This window comes from Cryptomeria japonica, chromosome 4, assembly GCF_030272615.1.
Source record: "Cryptomeria japonica chromosome 4, Sugi_1.0, whole genome shotgun sequence".
Lineage (NCBI taxonomy): Eukaryota > Viridiplantae > Streptophyta > Pinopsida > Cupressales > Cupressaceae > Cryptomeria > Cryptomeria japonica.
Genome location: NC_081408.1, coordinates 109,434,923 through 109,457,591, shown reverse-complemented (window position 1 = coordinate 109,457,591; position 22,669 = coordinate 109,434,923). Strand labels below are relative to the sequence as shown.

The following is a 22,669-nucleotide window of genomic DNA, read 5'->3' as shown; positions in this document are numbered from 1 at the left end:
AAAAATCAAATTCAAAATCTGGGTTCAGGTCTGGGATGGCCATTGGATAACTCAAGGTCCATTCTGGAATCCCAAATAAGAACTCCAATTCAATGAATCTCTGCAGCGTGTTTCTGAACCACTGCAAGTTACAATTTTTATAAATCACTGCAACTTACTTGGCAAACACTGAATCAGAGAAGATATATATTACAAAACTCATGGAGGCAGAATACCTCATGGGTTTTCTGGCAGGTGAAAGCACTTGATCATAGGTTGCAGGTTGTGGGAGTCCTTGCTCAGTCATGACCAAAAATCAAGTTGCAGGAAAAAAATAGAAGGCCATGCATTGCACATTTAATAGTCATGATTTTTACAGTCCAGTTGCAAAGCTTTCTTTAAGTTTTTACAGTTAAACAGATATTTATTCTGATTAATTAAATGCTATATTTATACTGAATAACAGGTCCTACATGGTGTGTAAGTATATATATAGATGCTACATTAAGTTATTGATATATTGCTGAGATACCGGTTCTCGGGGAAAAAGGCTGGGTCCGGGTTCTGGTTCTTGCCTGGTCCTAGTCCAAACCTGGTTCTCCTTGGGTTCCACCCGGGTCCTGCCCAGGTGGAACCCAAGGAGAACCCAGGCGGACCCGGGAGAACCCAGGCCCGTGGGTTCCCAAAAACGGGGTCCACGGATCATAAAAGTCAAAAAAACAATTAAAAAACAACTATGTATCATTTATCTGTTATCATTTATGTATCATTGTTTGGGAAAGTTACATTGTGTGTTTCATATTTGTATGTTTGAACATATATATAATATATGACATATGTATATATAATATATATATGTGTGTGTACGGATGTACCCATACCCATACCCAAGAAAAAAAAAAATTGCCGAATCCGCAAATCCGTATCCGTATCCGTACCCAAATCGTTAACTTAGATATATTGTCATACTGGATTACCAAAACCCCATACCTGTACTTGGTTCCCATACAAGGACTGGCCAACTTAGATTTCAATAGAACTGGATACCATTTTATCAATTTTACAAAAAATATCGAGCATATAACCAGTATAATAAAACAATGTATTTTATTTTCTATTACTAGTCATTTTGAGGCTTACCTAAATATTTTAGTAGCGTCCAACTATATGAATTCCTTCTATTCTCCCTTCCATATCTTATATCAGTAAATTATCAACTTCATCAGAATTCACATTTTTTAGAGGACAAGTTTTAGATGTCTTCCTCAAAACTTGTTTGCTAAAACATAGTTATCAGATTAGATAATCCAAAGCATTTCAGCCCCTTTTGTGCATACTTCAGATCAGCAAAAGAAAAAAACTTACATTATTAAATATTTGAATTGCAAAATTGCAGATTTTTAAAATTCTTTTATCAATGTTCAAGATTTGTTACCGATAGCAGTACATGTATCTAAACACAAGCCCAAAATACATGGTTTTGACAATATTTGCAAAAATAAAAACAGGACCTGAAAGTTTGAAACTATCCATCCAGTGAAATCACTGCAGCATTAGCTAGCTAGCATACTAAAGCTATATACTTAATGTTAATCTTTGCCTATAGTTAAAAGGCTTACCTGTACACAAAACATTTATCTCTGCATCATTTCACAGATGGATCAATCATCAAACAAAACTATCCAGTCTTTCAAAGGAGTTGGACAAGGGCATTCATTTGCTTCTAGATTTACTCTTGCATTTCTAAATTCTATTTCCTAGCAGTTCTCTCTTACCTTGAAAAATTTGTACACTTAAAAGAACCACGTGAAAACAACTAAACGAATGCCTATGGCATAATAAGTACTCTTCTAGCATAACTTACACATACATGGGAGATCAGACAACTATTTTATCTATCAATCCTATTCTGTATTAGAAATTACATTTGTCAATAAACCAACTTATGTGCAAAATAAAGAATATGCTATCACAGTAATAAGAATGCTCAAGAACAAAGAGATAGAAAACAAGATTCCTTTCAAAACTCTAATAATATACTAAGCCCTGTGATGATCTAGGACATATATTTGACTCAGTGATCAATAAATAGAAAGTAATCTTACTGCCAAACAAATGCTACAAAATGAATTAATAGACAAGCAAACACATGTTCCATTCTATTCAATTTCAATCTTCAGGCAATGCTATAATTTTGAAGCAAAAATTGAATACACAATTTTTTCCAAAAGCTTTCATGTCAATACTACTAATATCATTTGTCAATAACTAATTATATATCCATTATACACAGAAACTGCTAGTATATTAACAATGATTTTGGAGAACCGAGCAGTATAGAGCAAGTTTCCTTTCAAAACAGTAATAATTGCTTTTAACCTGGGAAGAAAGTCCCTATGATGTTACATTTCAACCAATGATCAACAAGTGGAAAGTATTAATTGATGCAAAACAAATTCTACAAAACTAATTAATAGATAATCAAACACATTTAACATTCTATTTCATTTAAATTTTTCAGGCAATATTATAGATTTGTAAACACTACTATCAAACAAACCTTGCGGTAAATCTTTTCTATATGCTTTTGAAGATTCCGCACTCCAGCTTCACGGCAGTAAGTTTCTATAAGTGCAAGTAGTGCTGCATCAGTTACTTCAACCTGAAGAAATACATAAATTAGATGGTATATTTACATCAAACTTAAGATAATATTACAATAAACGGAAACATCTTTTAGTTAATAGAATATGAAAGAGCTAACACCTGTTCAGGATTGATACCACAAGCCTCCCGAGTAGTCCGCTCAAGGTAATCACGGGCAATATGCATCTTTTCATCAGTGATGTAACCTACAAGGGGAATGATTTCCATTCGATCCAATAGTGGATTGGGAATCGTCCCCACCACATTTGCAGTGCAAACAAACAAAACCTAATCCCAAATAACACAAGTGCAACAATAGAAAATTTTCAAATTCAAGAACAAAAAGGAATGACTATTAGTGAGATAGTTTTACTTTTAACGTTTAAGATGTAAATGGAAGATGTGCAACAAGCAGGAATGACTATTAGTGAGATAGTTTTACTTTTAACATTTAAGATGTAAATGGAAGATGTGCAACAAGCAGAAATTGAAATCTCATTTACGAGACAAATGCAAGATATGGCAAAAAAGAATGCACCATTGTTTGTATCTGGGAGTCCTCGTATGCATCGGTTTAGTATTTGAGCCCTATGCCCCACAAGCTCAAATTCAAAACATTATTAATTTATTACTGAAGTTTTTAAATGTAAAGCATCAACTGGCTCATTCATGTAATTTTTTCTCACCTCTTAGGTTTTATTAATAGGCTTATGCCATAAGTTCAGAGTGGAGTTTCGATTAGAGGACATCTGGCAAGAAGCAACTCCAAAGCAAGAATGGCTAAAATTCAGGTCTTGAAAAATGACATTATTCTTTAAAGCAATCCAGATTTATATTAGCGATGAAGACTTGCTGCAAGATATTTTTATGAACTACTCATAATATTGTCCCAGACACCCAAACATTCTAGATAATAGAGAATTCACTAAACAATATGCAGTAAGCATACCATGTTAACTTTCCTTTCATACAGCACTGAAAAGCAATGAAATATAGTAAAACGCCATGGTGCTGACATTGAACAAACCATTTATATGCTATGCATGCCATATGTTGTCCATACTTGATCAATATTTCAGATTCAGTCGGTGAGGAAGGCATAAAAAGTAAATCTAAACTGTTATATAGATTTGAAACGAAAGAAAAAGCTAAAGAACAGCAAATCGTATGAAAGGAATGATAGTTATAGCACTATCAAAGCAAGATCTAAGAGATGTTAAACCTACCATCTCTCACCATTATAGCATCTGCTAGTGACAATGTTTAGAAAACAGTTGGAGAGGCAGCATTGGAAGATGGGATAATTTGTCTCCCAAAGTTACTGAAACTCAGTTGGCAGTGCTTATCAGAAGCACTACAGGATGCCATCATCTCAAGATCACAATTACTTTGTTATGGCCCCGATCCACTATTAGAACCATTAATTGGAAAAAGAATGGGCTGGATCATTTGCTAATGCAAGCAGCTTATGAAATTTGATCAAGCTCTCCAAGAACTTGGAAATTCCCCATCCTTCGTAACATTCCATCCACAATTAAATTTATGATCAAAATAAAATTGAAGTTCTAGGATCCTCCAGAGAGATTAAAATGTTCAGGTTTGGCCAGAAACTGCAACTCAATCTTAGTTTTCTCGTTTTCTGTGGATTTGATCAAAATTGGTCAGATATTCCAGAAGCAAATTCATGACACTTACATCTATTAATTTTTAGAAGCAAACAAGGGAAATTCCTTTCTATCCAGTTGTGAGTAAAATCACTTTCCCTGATAAGATAATCTACCCTTCAGCTTGACAAACCAATAGTGTATCACCAGTTGTTGGGTGTATTGTATACCCACTGCTATCATAGCCCAATCAGAATTCAGCTCTGCAATCTCTAGTTGCTCAGTTGTATCTGAAAGTATTCAACAGCAGTAAGAATAATGGCCAAAGATCTAAGTTGAAAACATGATGTAACCAAGGAAAAGTTAATGGTTATGCTCAAAAGTGATTTCTCTAACCTGCTTGATGATGATATATGCTTACTAACAAAATGGTCTGGTCTTCGTCTCAGAGCATTTGAGCCTATCTTTCTCTATACACAACCTGCCTCGTCACCAACTCCTAGTAATTTGGCATCCAATGTTGCTCAAAGCTTTGCTTGCACTCGGCAAATGGCTTCTGCTAAATGTCATGTACCTGATCTTAAATGTGTTCATTCAACAAATTTTGCTGCTTTGTTGGGTTGTTTCTTAGCAAGAAGTCTCCTATAATGACCAGCCTTGATTGCTACCTTTTTTCCTTTACCATTTTCATTACATTTCAAGTACCATCTTCACTGGAGAAGCAACTTCTTTCTATCTTAATAGGAAAATTGTCACTAGCTTGCTATACTCTTTCATGAGGAAAATGACCAAGAAAATCACAAGGTCCATTCCTCCAGCTGACGATATACCACATGAGGCTGTGAACCTCAAGTAAGCATCCACCATTGTTACACATCACAGTCCTCTGCTTCCGAGTAACTACATATATAATTGCAAGTGTCCCTGTGCCTGCCCTTGCTGATCTTCCAAAAGCTTTCCCTCCACTTAATTATGTAAATCGTGGAAAGCCCCAAACTTGCAATCTGGACCAAGCATACCTCTCTGTGAAGTATATTTTTGGAGCCCGTTTTGTAAGGAGATTTCGTTTACACATGCCAGTAGAGTGACAAAACTTGAAGAAAATACATATCTTGCTAGGAATTAAGAAAGGAGATCCAGAAACAACAATGTGTAAAAAAAATTTAATAAACTGGCAATCAATACACTTTTGTGCCTTGTGTGTGCTTCTACATTTTGCATTCATGTCCACCAGGGCAGTGCCAACTACCACATCCAATGAAATTCCTCTATCCTTTATGCTTTGATGGATGTCCATACCCTTTTCCACAGCCCCCCACCAAAATTCTCTCAAATCACTCCAATATTTCTTGCAACTCATGCCTCATTTTTTTAACTAAAAGATCTATTTTAATTTATTTATAGTTTAGCCCATGCAATGTTCGTAGTTTAGACTACCTTTTTATTAATAAAATATATAAATAGATAGATAGATTTGCATTACAATTAAATAATATATTCTAAATTTGTTAAAATATGTTATTTAACTCTTGAGACAGGGTCTCACCAATATGTAATGTCCCCTTTTGGTATTACCGTATTACCCAATATTTTGCTCTAGAATCACAAGTTCAATAAAAACAAGGAACATAATATGGTTAGAGATGCAACTTTACCCAAAGGATCCTGGTTGAGACCTTGCAATCATGTTAGACAAATATTGAAGATACCAAGGATGTAAAAATCGTAAAACAATCGGGCAAATCGCGATTTATTGCGATTCATTTGCCCAAACGATTAAATCTTCATTTAAATCGCGGTCGATTTATTCCCAAAAAATCCTGATTCGAACCCTAAAAAAATCGCAATTAAAATGCAGAAAATCGGCATTAAAAAAATGAACCCTAAAATGTAGCGATATTTACACAAAAAGGTTTTTTCTTTCCGCAACACGCGACCTCCCTTCTACCCGACGCGAGAACACTACCTGCGACTTCCCTTCTACCCGACGCCGGAACACTACCTGCAACTTCCCTTCTACCCGACGCCCAACACTTCCAAGTTTGGTTATCAACAATATGCTTGCAATGTGTGTATATGAACAAAAAAAGATAATAAAGAAATTCATAGGCTTATAACAGAGAGCTTAGTCAATATTGTGCAAGGCAGGAATCGAGTTGGCAACTATACCATATCTTTGGCACGGTAAAACTCCACAATTGCAAACAATATTATATTGAGTTTCGTTATTCCAACTTCACTCAAATCCCCATTTCGTTTTCCTAGAACAAGTAATTATTTTTAGCTAAAGCCTGAAATACTTGTAAGATTGAACAAGTATATTGGAAGATATTTTTGCAACTGATATACAATTGTCATATTTTGTTGAAACTTGAAACAAATTGTGTACAAAATTAGTTTCTAAGATGAAAAGCAAAGCGAGAGCATCCTAGAGGTAGTGTAATGCAACACCAAATAAAACAAAAAAGAATGCTTCACAAATTCAAGTATAATAAGGGTCCTCTTTGATAGCAGATCATGTCTAGCACTAATGACAATTTCTGAGGGTGGTAAAATTGGCGTGTCTGGCAATTATATTGTGGCACTGGCAATGATTACTAGCTAAGTAATTGTAATAATATACCTTGAAATTGATAATGTTTTCTTGCAAATAATAAATATTTCTTCCCTTTAGCACCTATAAAACTTGTATCAATGTGCACACTTGTGAATGTTGGATGAATTCACCTTTGAATCTTTTATGCACAAATTGTGACCCTGAATGAATCACACTATATTGGCTAGGGACGAATCTTTCACCATTGATACCAATCTTTAAAGTTTTGTCTAAGGCAAAAGAGATAAACAATGTTCAATATCACAAAGAAAATAAGGTTTAATCCATCTGGCTGTAACCATTTTGTGTTCAAATTCTAGTTTGTGTTCAACTTCAATTTATATTTATTGATTCATGTTTGGTCTCTTTTGCTAGGTGTCTTCCGAATTTTTATAAAAGACAATGGCTTTTGCAACTAGAGGTGGTGGTAGAAAGAGGGATCCTATGTGGAAACATGGCACACCAGGTGCAGTGGCAGGAGAGGTTATATGTAACCATTGCACGGAAACTATGACCGGTGGCATATACCAACTCAAAATTCACCTTGCACAAATCAATGGACAAAATATTACGATATGTGACAATTGTCCTGAAGAGGTTCAAAGGGAGGCAAAAGCAAGACTTTCAAAATTTGAGCAAAAGAAGGTAGAAAAAAAGAGGACAGCAGAGGCAATGACAACCCCAACGAGGAATATCAGTTCTACAGAGTCAGAAAATATTGGGGTGGGCAGCAATACATCTGGTTTTTTCATTCCTCATAACACTCCTGGTGCACAACCTGGATTGTTAGGTACTTCATGGAATAAGGAAGTGCATCAGCAAACAAGAGCGGCAGTGGCTAGATTTTGGTTTTACAACAATATTTCGTTTAGTATTATTGAGAGTCCATATTGGGAGCAAATGGTCAGTGGATTGACCATTTCTGGTATGGGGCTCAAGTCCCCAAGTCGTTATGAGTTGAGTGGGCCATTATTGCAGGATGAGGTCTAAAACACACATTAGCTGGTGGAACAACAAAGGAGGAATTGGGAAAGGAATGGCTGCACCATTTTATTTGATGGGTGGAAGGATAGTAGGAATATGACACTTCGTAAACATTCTAGTTGCTTCAAGGGGACAGGTGGTAATTTTAAAATCGATTGATGCCTCGTATCAAGCGAAGAATGTAGAAACCTTGTGCAACATGTTGGATGAGGTGGTGACCAAAGTGGGAGGCAGAATGTTGTTCAGGTTGTGACCAATAATGCAGCTACATATGTGGCAGTCGGTAAACTTCTACAGGCTAGGCATTCGTCATTATTTTGGAGCCCTTGTGCTTCTCATTGCCTTGATTTACTCCTCGAGGACATAGGGAAACTTAGTTGGGTGAAGTATGTGGTTGAAGATGGAAGGGAAATCACAAAGTACATCTACAACCACACATGGGCCTTGGAGTTTATGAGACAACACACTGATGGTAAGGATCTTGTGCGTTCAGGTGTCACACATTTTGCCACGAATTTCCTCAGCTTACAGAGCATATTACGTGCATTGTCCAACCTGAAGAGGATGTTTGTGAGTGAAAGATGGTTGCAAAGCCCTTATTGCAGGAAGCCTGAAGCAGAGAAGGTCGTGAAGGCCGTTTTTTATGATAGATTCGCCAAACTCATGGAAGAGATCATCAATGTAAGTGTTCAAAGTTCAAATTTCAATTGATGATATATTTTGTAATTTTCTAATATTACACATTGCTGATTTTTGTTAAATTTGTCATATCTAGGTGTCAGAGCCATTGGTGAGGGTTCTACGGATGGTGGATGGGGATAAAAACCCCATAGGGTATCTATATGAGGCCATGGATAAGATCAAAGAGGCAATTCAACACTTGTATGGGTCAGAGAGGACTAAATATGAACCCATATGGTGCATAATTGATCGAAGGTGGAACCGACAACTCCAACATATCCATGTTGCTGCCTACTATTTGAACCCCAAGTTCTTTTACTCCCGCAATTTCAAAATAGATGAGGAGGTTCAACTTGACCTTGACACATGTATTCAGAGGTTGGTTCCTGATGAAAATATTCAAGACATCATTGTTGATGAGTTGCAGAGGTACAAGAAGGAAGATGGGCCATTGTTTTCTTCACCTATTGGCATTCGTAAGAAAGACACCTTGCTGCTAGGTAAAAAAAATGTGCTCTTAAATCTATTTTACCATTTATTTCAATCTTTAAGTTTATAAAAATCTTTACCAAGTTATAAATGCCAATTTGTATGCTTGCAGATCTGTGGTGGGAAGATTACGATGCCACAACACCTAATCTTCAAAAGCTTGTAATCCGCATATTATCCCAGCCTTGTAGTGCTTTTGGTTGTGAGCGCAACTGGAGTGTCTTTGAAGCCATTCACACAAAAAAGCGCAATAGGTTGACTCAAAAGCGCTTGAATGACCTTGTATATGTGCAGTACAACCTTCAACTACATGAAAAGAGGGTACAAGGGAACAGTTCATATGACGCACTTGACATTGATGAGATTGATCCATACACAGCGGATTGGATTGCTGACCCTGATGGTGCTATTGGTGATATTGATGTGAATGCATTTATCACTGACGATCAGTTAGATGAGATGGAGAGGGAGGCAACCGAATGGGCGGCAGAGATGGCAGAATGTGAGGAGGCGGGAGATGAGTTTGCTGATCCAGAAGAGGCAGTTTCATCACCAGTTGAGGATTGCTGCAACACCATCTACTTCAGCACCCACTCAGCAGCAACAGAGTTTTTTGAGCTTTAGTCGCAAACGCAATCTATGATTTCTAGTTTTCAATGATATGAAACCATGAACTTAATATGTATTCAGATTTCACTGATTTGTTTTGTGGTCTAAGCTCTACAATATGGATTTGACTCAATCATATTTACTATTTAGAACTTGAACTTGTTTTTTGGTATATCACTTTGCTATATGGTATGTATTTGACTCAAAGTCTCAAACTATGATTTATATATGATGGAAACCAATAATATGCTATTGTGTTCCATAAATTTAGTGTATACATTTTTTTTTAGAATATTTTAAAAAATTATACATTTTCAAATGTTCGATAATTTTGCCGATTTTTTCCCGATTCTCGATTTTATTAAAAATTTCGGCCAAAAGATTTGTTGCCGATTAAGATATTTACATCTTTGGAAGATACAATTCATAAAAATCAATTATTACTGCTAGGGTTAAAGAAAATATATTCACAATCATCTTAATCATATAGTATAAACTATAAATAATTAATTATTTGGGTTCAACCATAACGGGGCTTGGGTAAGGAGACATGATAGGGTGCCTGAAGTGATCCTCACGCTAGCCCCAAGAGCGGAATACCATCCCTCATGGCCTCGTGTGGGCCTCCATCATCCATCCTTCATGAGAGGGTGTACCTAGTGAGGAAGCTTGTACCTGCCCTCCCTATTCGTGCCACCTTATTTCACCCTCCTATGATTAAGACTTCTTTGAATCCATTCCAACAATTAACCATTGTGGAGGTTGGTGGGGAAATCAAAATAGGGTGTCTGAAGTGTCCTTCCCATGTAAGCCCACGGGCAAGATACACCTTGCCTCTCTTGGCCTCATGTGACAGGCCGCCAACCATCCACCAATGTACTTAGAAAAGGACCTCATAACAATTTATCCCTCCTTGTATTCCCTCTCTAACCTCATCATGATTGATTCTAGTAATGTGATGAATAGACTAGGAAATCCAAATATTTCACCTCCCACAACCAACCATCATGGTGATTGGGGAGGATAACACAAAGGGTGCCAAATGTTAATTTTAGCAATCAAATTAGCAGTATAGAACAGAAAATCAGAATGCAAAGTAATTCATATGCATAACACACATGTACCCTGGGAAAACCTCCCTCTTGGAGGAAAAACCCAGCAACCAAAGATCTCAGATCTCAGATCTGATTAGATTAATGTCAGAAGATGATCAAATACAAATTCGCCCACCTAGGGCATGACAGAATTGACTTATCTGAATCACAAGTTCTGATTTGAACTTGACTGAATCTCCAATCAGATGTAGGGCAGACCTTAGGGCAGATCAGTCTGATATAGTTCGCACAGCAAGAGGATAGCTTCTTGGATCAGAAGTCTGCCAATTTACAGGAATGCGAATTCGCTGTCACTCAGAATGTGTTGGCTGACTCTTGGAGAATATTCACTGACTTCAACATTGAATTCGCTGGCAGAGTGGTATTCGCTGATCAAGTGCACATTATTGTCTATGAAATGGATTACAATCCATTGATTATATAGGAGGTGCAAGCATTATATCTTGCCTTAGTCGGCTAAGGACTTTGGCGCCAAAATATAATGCTTTTAGTTTAAGTTACATGAATAGGTCCATGCTTCCACACATTACATTTGTGTTTGCCCTTTGAGTGTTTTATGTGCCTAGGCGGGACCAATCTCCAATGGTCACAAGTTACATTATGGGGTCAGACCCATTTATAACCACAAGTTACATAGGTTAGGACCTAACCAATAACCCTTTACAAATTACACAATAAATTTTAAGGCCGAAGGCCACATCTAAAATTTACCAAGCTAGGTCAGCCCAATCAAGGGATACGACCTAGCTACATTTTCAACACTCCCTCTTAGCTAGGGAGGATCCCTTTGACCATGCTTCATGGACTCTTTCCACCATGCATTCTCATAGAAGATGAATTCAATATACATCATGAACTTCTTCCATGATATTCATCATGAATACCTGCAGGAAATGAATACACAAATACACATCATGAACTTCTTTCATGATATCCATCATGCACATCCGCAGAGGATGGATTCAAACAATACAGTCATGGATACAGTAATGTGATGAATAGACTAGGAAATCCAAATATTTCACCTCCCACAACCAACCATCATGGTGATTGGGGAGGATAACACAAAGGGTGCCAAAGGCCATCCTCAACTAAGCCCAAGGGCGCGGAGCATCCAACTAAGACAACTCAACCCTTTGGCCCACAAGTGGCACGAACATCCAACCAAGACAATTTCATCCCTTGGGGTGGTGTACTTAGAAGGGAAACATGTACCTACTCTCCCAAATGCATCTCCTTCCTCACCCACACATGATTGTTTCCATGGGAGAATAGATAAATAGATTGATTAGCAGTTTACACATCATTAATTATGCAAAAGAATTTATATGTTAGTCAATATCTTCATCATGCATACATCAAGTATACATCTCATGCATACCACAATGAATAAGGTCACTATTGCCTGTAATATATAGTAATCTTGATCTACTCGATCTATATGTTTGATAGCTGCTGACTTATAGACTGATCTGCTTTTTGATGCTGATTGGATTGACTGGCTTGATGGTTCAATCCACCTGCTGGGTTGCTGATTTAAATATTTATTTCTGTCTTGTTCAATGCGTCTTTCCATTCCATTGATCCTTCCTGGATTCAATTCAGGTCTCCCTAAAAATCTGCATATTCTACCTTTCAAATCTACTCAATAATATATTTAAGTCTGTTGTAATAATCTGCTCGAATGATATATTTATCTCTGCTGCAATGATATATTTATGTCTGCTCTAATTCATGTCCTCCTCCCCCAACAAAACCTGATTTCTCTTTTATATGTCTTCATAAGAAGGGTCACATTCCTATCATAATGGAATGCTGCTTTTTACTTTCCTTGACAATACAAAATCTATTTAAAAGTCTCGAGAATTGCCAAGAGGAACACAACCGTCAACCAACTAATTCTTAAAACAAGCTGAAGCTATCAAACCATTAAACAATAGGAATTGTGCACTAACCATGCCATCCCCCCCCCCATCCCCAAAGAAAAAGTTGTCTTCTAGATGACCATAGTTGGCAGACTTGCAAAAAACTTGCCGAGTCAGAAAGAAAAGGAGTAATCGCCTATAATACTCACCAGAATTGTTTGCGGCCAGTGTGATAAAAGCAGGTTGGGTCAGAAACAAACCCAAAAATGTCAAACACGACTCCAAAATAGGCAATTCCTCTCCGCAAAACCCCCAATGTACCCTCCTAATTCGAACAAAGAATTCACAACACTTTTGCATCCAGGAGAGAAGATCGAAAAGGGTTTTTTGGCAAATTTGGAAGGCAAATTTGAAGCAAATGTCAAAAAATTGCTTTTTGTTTTTGTTTTTTGTTTTACATTTTACTTCATTTTGGCTGCAAATCTAGCATTTAAGTTTCAAAAAAAAAAAAGTCATCATATGCTAAAACCAAGTAGTATTTTTGCATGTAAATTCCAAAAATTGGATTCATCACCATTTTTTAAAGTTTTTTTTTTACTGATTTTGCTATTTTTGCATACACAACTTTTTTATTTTAATCTTTTTTTTTTGTAATGTCCCCTTTTTAGCGCAACATGATATGGGGTGTCATTAGCCTATTCTGACACAGTCCCGAAAACTAACAAGGACATTGGTGGGATCCTGAGGTGTTTTGGCCTAGGTGTTTTCAGTTTCAGGCCAATCGGTGCTGCTCTAACAGGGTTTCTAGACACTTACTATTTATAGTAAGTTAGTCTCCAAGCAGTGACTTGAAATTTTTAGTGTTTCCCTGGTTGGCATAATTATCAGTAAAAAAATATTTGAAGGTGACAATGATTTAAAGGGATTATCAACAATGTTTTAATATTTAACGATTAAGTGTTAAGTTAAAATTGAACTTTATCGTTATATTATAAGGTTGGGAATATAAAGTAATGTTTAAAATATTAAAAGTTCCCTTTAATGTGTGCATTGTGGGAAATAATATTTTATTCTAAAATGTATTATCCCACATTTAGGAAATGAAGTGTTTGCATCCAGGAAGAAGATATAAATTGAGGTTGAGAGCTCTCTTTTGGGGTATGCTTGGATGAGATTAATGTTATGCTGTTGGATTTCGTAGAGATCTGATTATTGGGCTTGGAGGACGGAATCCCTCTTTGCTAGCATTCTCTTCGCTATTGAAAGACACAATCAAGAGGATTAAAGGTGTTTTCATTCAGGAAACACATTGGGCTTCATCTGGTGCTCTCGCATGAAGTTTTTACAGGGGTTTGAAAGTGCAGATTTGAAGATAGTGATTTTGCTACAGTACCACGTGAATAGTGTTTTGCTACAGTACTGCGTGAATAGTGTTTTTGCTACAGTGCCACGTGAATAGTAAAAATGCTACAGTGCCATGAATAGTGCTGCTATAATGCATGAACAATGTTGGTATGAGGTTTATTTGTTTTTCCTGCTGATTAGAAGTTTGGAAGGCTACCATTACATCTGCAGACCACTACAACATTCAATTCCAGGTTTTTTCTATCATATTTTCATAACTAAGCATTGTAATTGTTGAATACAAACCTGAATAATTGTCGCAGCCCATAAGGCAGTTGAATGTGCACATTTATATTGCAAATCAGTATTTAACAACAAATAAGAAGTTTTGGGTTTTGCATATATTGTTGTATGTTTGTCAAGTGTTTGATAAAATGCCATGTTGATTATTAAGCAATTTAATTGATATCACATAGTAGTTTGCAAGTCTCTTTCAAAATGAAAATAGGGGTGGTCATCACATTTTTGGACTTAAAGGCTTAAGAATCTTTAGATTATATTAAATTTTTAGTGATTTAAACTGATTAGTAATTTATATTAATTTCAATTAATTCTATGCTGACTTTTAGTAATTTATGTTGAATTTAGGGTAATCATTTTCTTTAAAAACTAAAATGTTGTGCTTTTACTTTGTATATGTTGGTTAAATACATTGTATAATGGCAAAAAGGGAAGCTTCTAGAACAAGTTCAACCTCTGACTCTACCCCATCAATGCCATCGCCAATTACAAGCACTCCTCCTACTGAAGCTAGAGACCTTGGATGGAAATATGCCTATCAAGGACGGATACTTGGGATATTTGTTTGCATTAGATGCACAAGCTTATATCATGGAGGCATAAATTGATTCAAATACCATCTTGCGAGCATTACTCATCATGATGTCAATCTTTGTACCAACACCACTAAAGAGATAAAATGAGAGATGAATGCCCAACTTGCATTAGTAGAGGAGAAAAAATTGCAAGGGGAGGAGACAAGGGCAGCCATAACAACATCTATATCTAGTGGTCATGGTCCTCAAGTGCAACCAAAATCAGATGAAGATATGGCATGTCAAGGCATAGTGGTCTCTCTTCATGGTACACGAATCCAGAGAAAATCAGCATGCACTTCATCTACTCCCACTAGAGTGCCAACACCTACACATATACACACAGTTTGTGCCTAGGAACCTATTATGACGTTTTCACAGATCACCCCTTTTTTAGGTCTTCTTGGTCTTTTGGTTTTGGTTCTTTAGGTCTTTTTGCAGCAATCCCTTTGGTCTCCCCGGTTTGCAAGTGTTTTTGGTGATCAAGTCTGCAAGTGTTTTGAGCAAACTTGATTAAGTCTTAAACATGTTTTGTTTATTTGAGGGTTTTGCCCTTCAAACTTAGATTTGAGGTCATTTCCTTAGGGTTTTGGAAAATTTGAACGTTGCAATGAAGTCAGAGCCGTTCAAGGAAGCTACAAGTCAAATATGAGCAAATTCTGAGCACTTTCTAATTCTAGTAAGTTTTGATGCATCCCCGGATTGGCCTAATTTTGCCAAAAATCAAACTTACTATTTTTAGTAAATGTCACCTTGTCTCGGTTTGCCTTGATTTGATGATTTGAAGTACTTACTATTTTTAGTAAGTCTATTTTTGGCAGGTCTATCTCAGGCAATGGGCAGGACATTGTAGGCAAAGCATTCCTTAAAATCCATATCTAAATCTGGAAAGCTGAAAAGTAGGCAGATGATCAGAAAACTGGCTAAGTATGAAATTCTTTCCTAAAGTGGAAAAAGCACAAAAAACCTTTTGAGGCAAGAGAAATCCACTTCATACCAAAAGTGGCATCCAAATCCAGGTGGTGAGCAAAAATGTCTAAGGAAAGGAAATTTACTAAACTTCAAAAATTTCCTTCATCCTTGCCAAAATCTGCCTAGTCTGGAGATGGGGCACCAATTAGGGTCATGAAGGAATTTCCAATTCCTCAAGAATTCCTCCTGCATAGCAAATTTCCCCCCAAGGATGAGCAAGGGCGCCAAAATGAGGTAGAGGATGAATTTTCCTCCAAGTCAAGAATTCTTCCACCTAGTAGAAATTCCTCCCAAGTTGAGAAGTGGGCACTAAACAAAGGGTAAGGACTTTTCCTCCAAGGAACATTTTCCTGCTTCAAGGTGAAATTGTGCTCTAGGTTGGATATGGGCACTGGAAAGGGGTCATGGAGGAATTTTCCTCCAAAGAAGAAATTCCTACTCACAGAGGAATTAACACCCAAATTGAGAAGGGAGTGCCAAACAAGGGTAGAGGAATTTCCTCCCCAAAGCAAAATTCCACCTCCATAGGTCAAATCCGCTCAAAGAGGAGTGAAGGCGCCAAAATGGTATTGAGGAGGAATTTCCTCCTTGGACAAGAATTCTTGCATCAAGGTGAAATAGAGCCTAAGGCTGGAAAGGAGCGCTAGGAGGAGGTTGGAGAAGAATTTCTAAAATTTTCAAAATTCCTCCTTCCAAGATGAAATTTCACCCAAGGACAAAGGAAAGTGTGGAATTCAAGCCAAGAGCAAAAAATTCAAATCTGAAGGAAATTCCTTTCTCAAGGATAAATTACGCCCAAGGTGAAGAAATTCCAGCAATTAAAAATTGACTAAGTATTGGAAATTCCTTCCTTTAGAACAAAATTCTTGGAAATAATAAAAAAATTGGCTAAGGCATCTTCACTGAGTAGTGGCATACTTAATGCATGGCAGCTATCATATTCTTGGAAGTGATGGCTCATTTATTGCATGTTGGCCGATTTTGGATGTAGTGGTACATTTAATGCAATATGGGCACCTTTTTGAGCAAAGGATAATTAATGTAAAGTAGGTGAGATTCCTCATTTATGACTCTCCCCACTACTTGGCATCATATATTTGGGAATTTATTGGTCAAGCCCTAATTAGGGTTTGCACGTTCAATCTTGTCCATTGATTGGTTTGTAATCTAGGTCGTCCATTTTCCTCCTAGAGGCCTATAAAAGGGGTTTACCCCTTCATTTGTAAAGGGGGGGAGATCGTATAAAATTGTTGCAATAATTTATTGAGATAATAACAGTGATACATTGTTCTCTGATGGTGTTCACTTAAGTTATTTTTCAGAACTTGCATGGTTTCACCTTCCTCACTTAGAGTAGAATTTTATTTTCCAAACAATTAGATAAACAAAGTTGATTAAAATGTTTTAAGGTGAAGATTGCTTGCTCATACCTTTTGTTAATAGATGATTTCAATTGACAATGCAAGGTTGGATTGAGCTTTTGTATGTGTGCGCTTAATCTAAATTATTAGATGAACATTATTCTGTGATGGTGTTCATCTATGGTTTAAAAATCCTTCAAACTCAACCTTTGAAGATTGCACCCGCTTCATGTAGTTGTCTTCTAGTGGCAAAGTAAAGTGTGGTTGATCTCATCTGAAGCATTGCTATCTATTGAGTTCTTAGATTTAACTCCGTCTTCCTAAACCCTTTCCCCTTCAATTTCAGTCAATTCCGGTTTAGTTCAATCGAAGTAGAAGCATCACAAAATTGATATATCCGATGATGAAGTTCCAACCATAGCAAAGAAGTGAAAGAATGATCCAAACATAAGTCCCCTTGGATTACCAACAAGCATCAAAGCCAAATGAGTCTATATCCACAATAAAGTCGCTAGTACACAGTTGGAACCTTGGAGTCAATGTATGATCTTCCTACAATCTTAGCATACATCTGATATGATCAAGAGAGGATAAAGTGACCGTTGGAAAACCTTATTTAGTGTTGGTGTGGTCACAAAACACCACTCAACATAACCCACCACCTAGAGCACAGTCATTATTGGACACTACAAGGTGGAATAAGGAGGTGCATGAACATTTAGATATCGCATGTGCTTATTGGGGTGCAAATACCCCAAATCTCCATAGGTGTTCCCTCTATGTCTTGTGCCAACCTTGTATTGCATCCAGCTATGAGCACAATTGGAGCTTATTTGAAGCCATCCATGTGAAGAAGAGGGAAAACTAGCTCAACAATGCCTCAATGAACTTGTCTTTGTTCAATACAACTTTCAACTACGCACGAGGGTAAAAGGACAAATTAGAGGATCTTGTTGATTTGGATGAGATTGATCCTTATAGCAATTGGATAGGGCAAGATGAGAAGCCTCCATTATTTATCGAAGCTGAGATTCTCAATTTTTAGAGGCAAGCATTGGAGGATGTGGGCACAGCAGGAGACATAGGATTGGAAGACATTGATGATGCTGAGAAAACATTGTCATCTACTACCAAGATGGAGGTCTAGCCATAGCTTTCTATGCCAAGCAAGGAGCAACAACAAACTCCAAGGATTAGAACCTCAACCTCTCCGCAAGTTTTCACTCAATAGGGAAGAGGAAGATGTAAAATGTTATATTTATTATTTTCATTTTGTCAGCTATCTATTGTATTAGGCTAACAACCATCAAGATTTTGCATGATGATGCAATTTTGTAATCAATTAAATTTAATAGAAGACACTTTTGTACTCATTTATGGACTAATTGGACACATCTTGTCATTGAATTTCGCAAAAAAAAAAAAAAGTGTTTCTAAAGCAAGCAATTTTTTATGTTGCCGAGTTTTTTGGCAATTAAGTATTGGCAAATCAAATGAGTTTGGTGGGGGTCTACGAGCAATGCCTAGAGTGTTTTTTAATTATTTTTTATTTTTTTCTATAAATGCACTTTATATGAGCTACATATGTTTTTTTGTTAATATCAGTGTTTTGTTTTTACAATGTCAACATGAGTTACAACGAAGAGGATTATTAGGTAATGGGTAGTGCAAATGAAGAGGTCGGAGAATGGAGAAGCAATGCAAACTAAAAGTTGAATCAGAAGGGTTGTGAAATTTGATCAATCCATAAACAAGGAGTACCCCTAATGCACCACTGTCAACTACAAATGTCATTAAGAGTAAACTTTACAACAACCTCCAAAAACACTATTACCACCACCAAATAGTTAACCTTACAATGCTTTCTTGTTCATTAGCCTTGCAACATAGAAATGAGAGCATTGAAGAGTAAACATGATGCCATGAAACTCACACACTAAATCACAATACCTTGATGCTAGAACTCCAGAAAGAGAGTAAAATTTCTCATTCCACTATGTCAACCTGTTGTGACCATTTCACACATCCCCCCATTGCCAATGGGGACCCCTGCTTTTTGCTTTTCTGGGGTTTGTTTTTAGGTCTTTTAGGGTTTTGTTAGTTAGCCTTTGCATTTTGAGTGTCGCCAAGGGGATCACCTGGATAGCAGGTCCTGCTGGAGTGATGTCCTTATCCTGAAATTTGGCTAAGTCTAGAAAGTCCTGATCCTGAAATTTGGCTAAGTCTGGAATGCCCTGATCCTGAAATTTGACTAAGTCTGGAAAATGAAAAACCTCCAAAAACTAGGTTTTGCAATATAACTCCTGGAGGTCTGAAACCACTCTCAAACATCCTGAAAGTATATATGGAATATAACTTAAAGTATAAGTGATACTTAAATGTTATATTCCATAAAATTATCCTGACGGAGAGTTCAAAAAGTCAAATTCCGCTCCTGACCCTTCCTAAAGGTCCAAAGCGAATTTCGCTCCTAACCCTCTCAGGAGGTCCAAAGCGAATCTCGCTCTTCACCCTTGCTGAGGGTCCAAAGCGATTTTCTTTATGTGCACATTTTTTGACCTTTCTTGGACATGAGAGTTTATTCATAGCATGAAGCAAGATGACATCTTCCTTAGCAAAGAAATTTTGAGATGAAAAGTGAATCATTTTTGTCCAGGTAGCAAAAATCGCTCCTGACCCTCAAAGAGGGTCCAGAGCGAGATTCTCAAAATGCATTATTCTTGCAAGATCAAAGTGACTTTTATGATTGGAAGGGATGAAGGAAAGCATGTTTTGCCCATTGAATATAATTTGGATGATCAACAAAAGAGGGAATCAGCTCAAAATCAAAAAATTGCTCCTGACCCTCAGAGAGGGCCCAGAGCGAAAAACCTAATATGGGAACTTTTCATCCAAGTTTGAGGAAAGCTAAGGCTAGGCATGGGTTTGAAATAATGTTTAAATTGCCTCGAAGTGAAAAGAGATTGTTGAAAGTCAGTATTTTAAAGGCAATTACAAAAATCGCTCCTGACCCTCAGAGAGGGCCCATAGCGATTTTCCTAGATTCTCTCCTTTGTTTGAGCAATTGAGGCAAAATCCAGTGTGGATAGGAAGAAGAGATGATGTTTTATGCCTTAGAAGCGACTTGGAGTCCAAAGGATGGAGAAATGTGTCTAAAACCAAAAAATCGCTCCTGACCCTCAGAGAGGGCCCAGAGTGAAAATCGCTCCCGACCCTCAAAGAGGGCCCAGAGCGATATTGTTGAAAATCCTCATTTTACCTTGCAACAACAAAGCGAACTTGGTTGGAGTGGATTAAGGAAGGACATTGCCAAATGATGAATAAAGTTTTAATGAAAAATGATGAAGAATCAAGCCTAAATTACAAAAATCGCTCCTGACCCTTGTTGAGGGTCCAGGGCGAAAAACTTCAAAATCACACCTTTTCTCCAAAATTTGATAGAGCTAAGTTTGCGAGTCAATGAGAAGGCCTAGTTGAAATGTCTTGAAGAGATTTTGGAGGTTGAAAAATGCTAAATCTGAGCAAAGGATGAAAAATCGCTCCTGACCCTCAGTGAAGGCCCAGGGCGAAATTGCCTTTAAGGACATTATTTCCCCCAAAATTGTTGATGAATTAACTTGGTAGTGTAAGGGAATGGATCTTGGAAGTGACATTGTGAGTTCAACAAACAAGTTAAGGTGGATTCCAGCTAGAAAATGAAAAATCGCTTCTGACCCTTACTGAGGGTCCAGGGCGAAATTGACAATTCCACCTATTTTCCTCATGAAAAGTGTCACTTCTGACCCTTACTGAGGGTCCAGGGCGAAATTGACAATTCCACCTATTTTCCTCATGAAAAGTGTCAAAATTTGAAGTGCAACGCCTTAATTGGATATCAATTTGTCTTCCAGGAAACTTTGAAGTCAAGATGCGAAGCATTCAAGGCTATAATTGAAAAATCGCTCCTAACCCTCATAGAGGGTCCAGGGCAAAATTATTTGCAAAACTTCATTGAGCCTTGTTCTAAAAATTAATATTCTCCAAATTGCATTTGATCGCCAGGATTGCTTATTTTGAGGCATTTGGAAAATTAAAATTAAATTAGCATTAAATTAAAGCATTTTGGCATTTAATAAATTGATTTTAAGCCTTAGAAAATCGAAATTTATTTTGGAGGCATTTAAAATTAATTTTTAATAAAGCGCTCAAGGCCTTATTTTGTTTTTATTAGCCAAGTCGGCCCCCTTTTTTTGAGATTTTACTTATTTTTTACCTCCTTTTTTGCCAAGTCGGCCTAGAGGAAGCAAAGGGGTGAGCACTCTATATAATAGGAGATGCTTTGTTCAAGTTTTAATCATTCATTCATCCTTCTTCAAGTGCAAAGTTGAAGTGCGAATTGGAGGAGCGAAATATAGCATGTTGGAGGCAAAATTCTACTAATTGAGGAGCAATTTGAGGAGCGAAATCCAGAAGATTGGAGGCGAAGTTTGCTAAGTGTTGGAGGTTAATGGAGGCGTGATTCATCCAAGAGCAGGCTATGATTTAAACTTTGCCTAGCGAAATTCATCTATTTTTACATCATTTCTTAGAGTTTAATACTCAAGAGGAGGTATGGCAAAATCATCTTGACACCCTTGTTTAAGGTTTGATTTTTGGACATTTGTTTTGGAAAAATCTAAGTATTACATGGTTAATTAGGAAATGATAACTCAAGATTTATCATGAAGTTTCCTAATTAAAATCTTAAATCTTCCTTTTAAGTTTAATTTCTAGACTTCAAGATATATTACTAATTTTGAAATGTTGTGTAGGTGTCAAGATGGCGACTCCAAAGGCAGGAGCATCTACTAGTCGGCGAGCTCTCATCAAAGAAGATCCGGTCCAGGACAAAGATGATCTCCTCCAGCTCAATACCATCAAAGAAGATCAAGCAAGGATAAGGGCAACCTCCTCCAGTCTAGCATCGACAAGGACGACCTTCTTCGGTCAAGCATCATCAGGAATAACCTCTTCCAATCCAGCATTCCAAGGCGAGGTACATCATCATCCTGCACATCAAAAACAAAAGAAGTTAGAGCAAGGGTTCGTTGAAGGAGCAGATAGTTTCAGAAGAGTTAATTAAAGCTAGCTTCTCAGCAACATCAAATTGGCATCAACCAAGTGTCAAACGAGGTGGCATCCCAATCATCACTCCTCCAGTCGGGTTGGTCCACCTCAGCATGTCCAGATTCAATGTACCTAACTCATGGGAGGTGGCACAAACTTCTATGTACCTACCCCAGCTATCTATTGGTCGAATTTTCCGGAGAAGGCATGTGTCCTAAAAATGTAATTTTATCATTGGTCAAGCATTAAATGCTATGTAATGGTTGTAACAAACCCTAATTAGGTTTTCATTATTGAATCTTGGCCATTGATCTCAAATTGATCTTAGCCATCGAATTGTATTGTGGGCACTATATAAGCCCCGACTCTTCATTTGTGAAAGGCTATAATAGAGAATAGAGAATAGAAAATAGTTAGTAAATAGTTAGAAGGTGAGTAGTCAGTTGATAGAATAGCAATTAGAG

General features: G+C 37.1%; 1 protein-coding gene across 4 annotated transcripts in view; it reads right to left on the bottom strand.

Annotated features, from left to right (window-relative positions):
• The window catches only part of LOC131046144 (lon protease homolog, mitochondrial), a 149,527-nt gene that overhangs the window by 4,909 nt on the left and 121,949 nt on the right, over positions 1-22,669 (bottom strand). For all 4 annotated transcript variants that reach the window (XM_057979815.2, XM_057979813.2, XM_057979814.2 and 1 more), the window contains 2 exons: positions 2,746-2,913; positions 2,540-2,641 (listed from right to left, as the gene is read on the bottom strand). In XM_057979815.2, the coding sequence (XP_057835798.2) occupies positions 2,540-2,641; positions 2,746-2,913 (270 nt within the window). The remainder of the gene's footprint in view (positions 1-2,539; positions 2,642-2,745; positions 2,914-22,669) is intronic.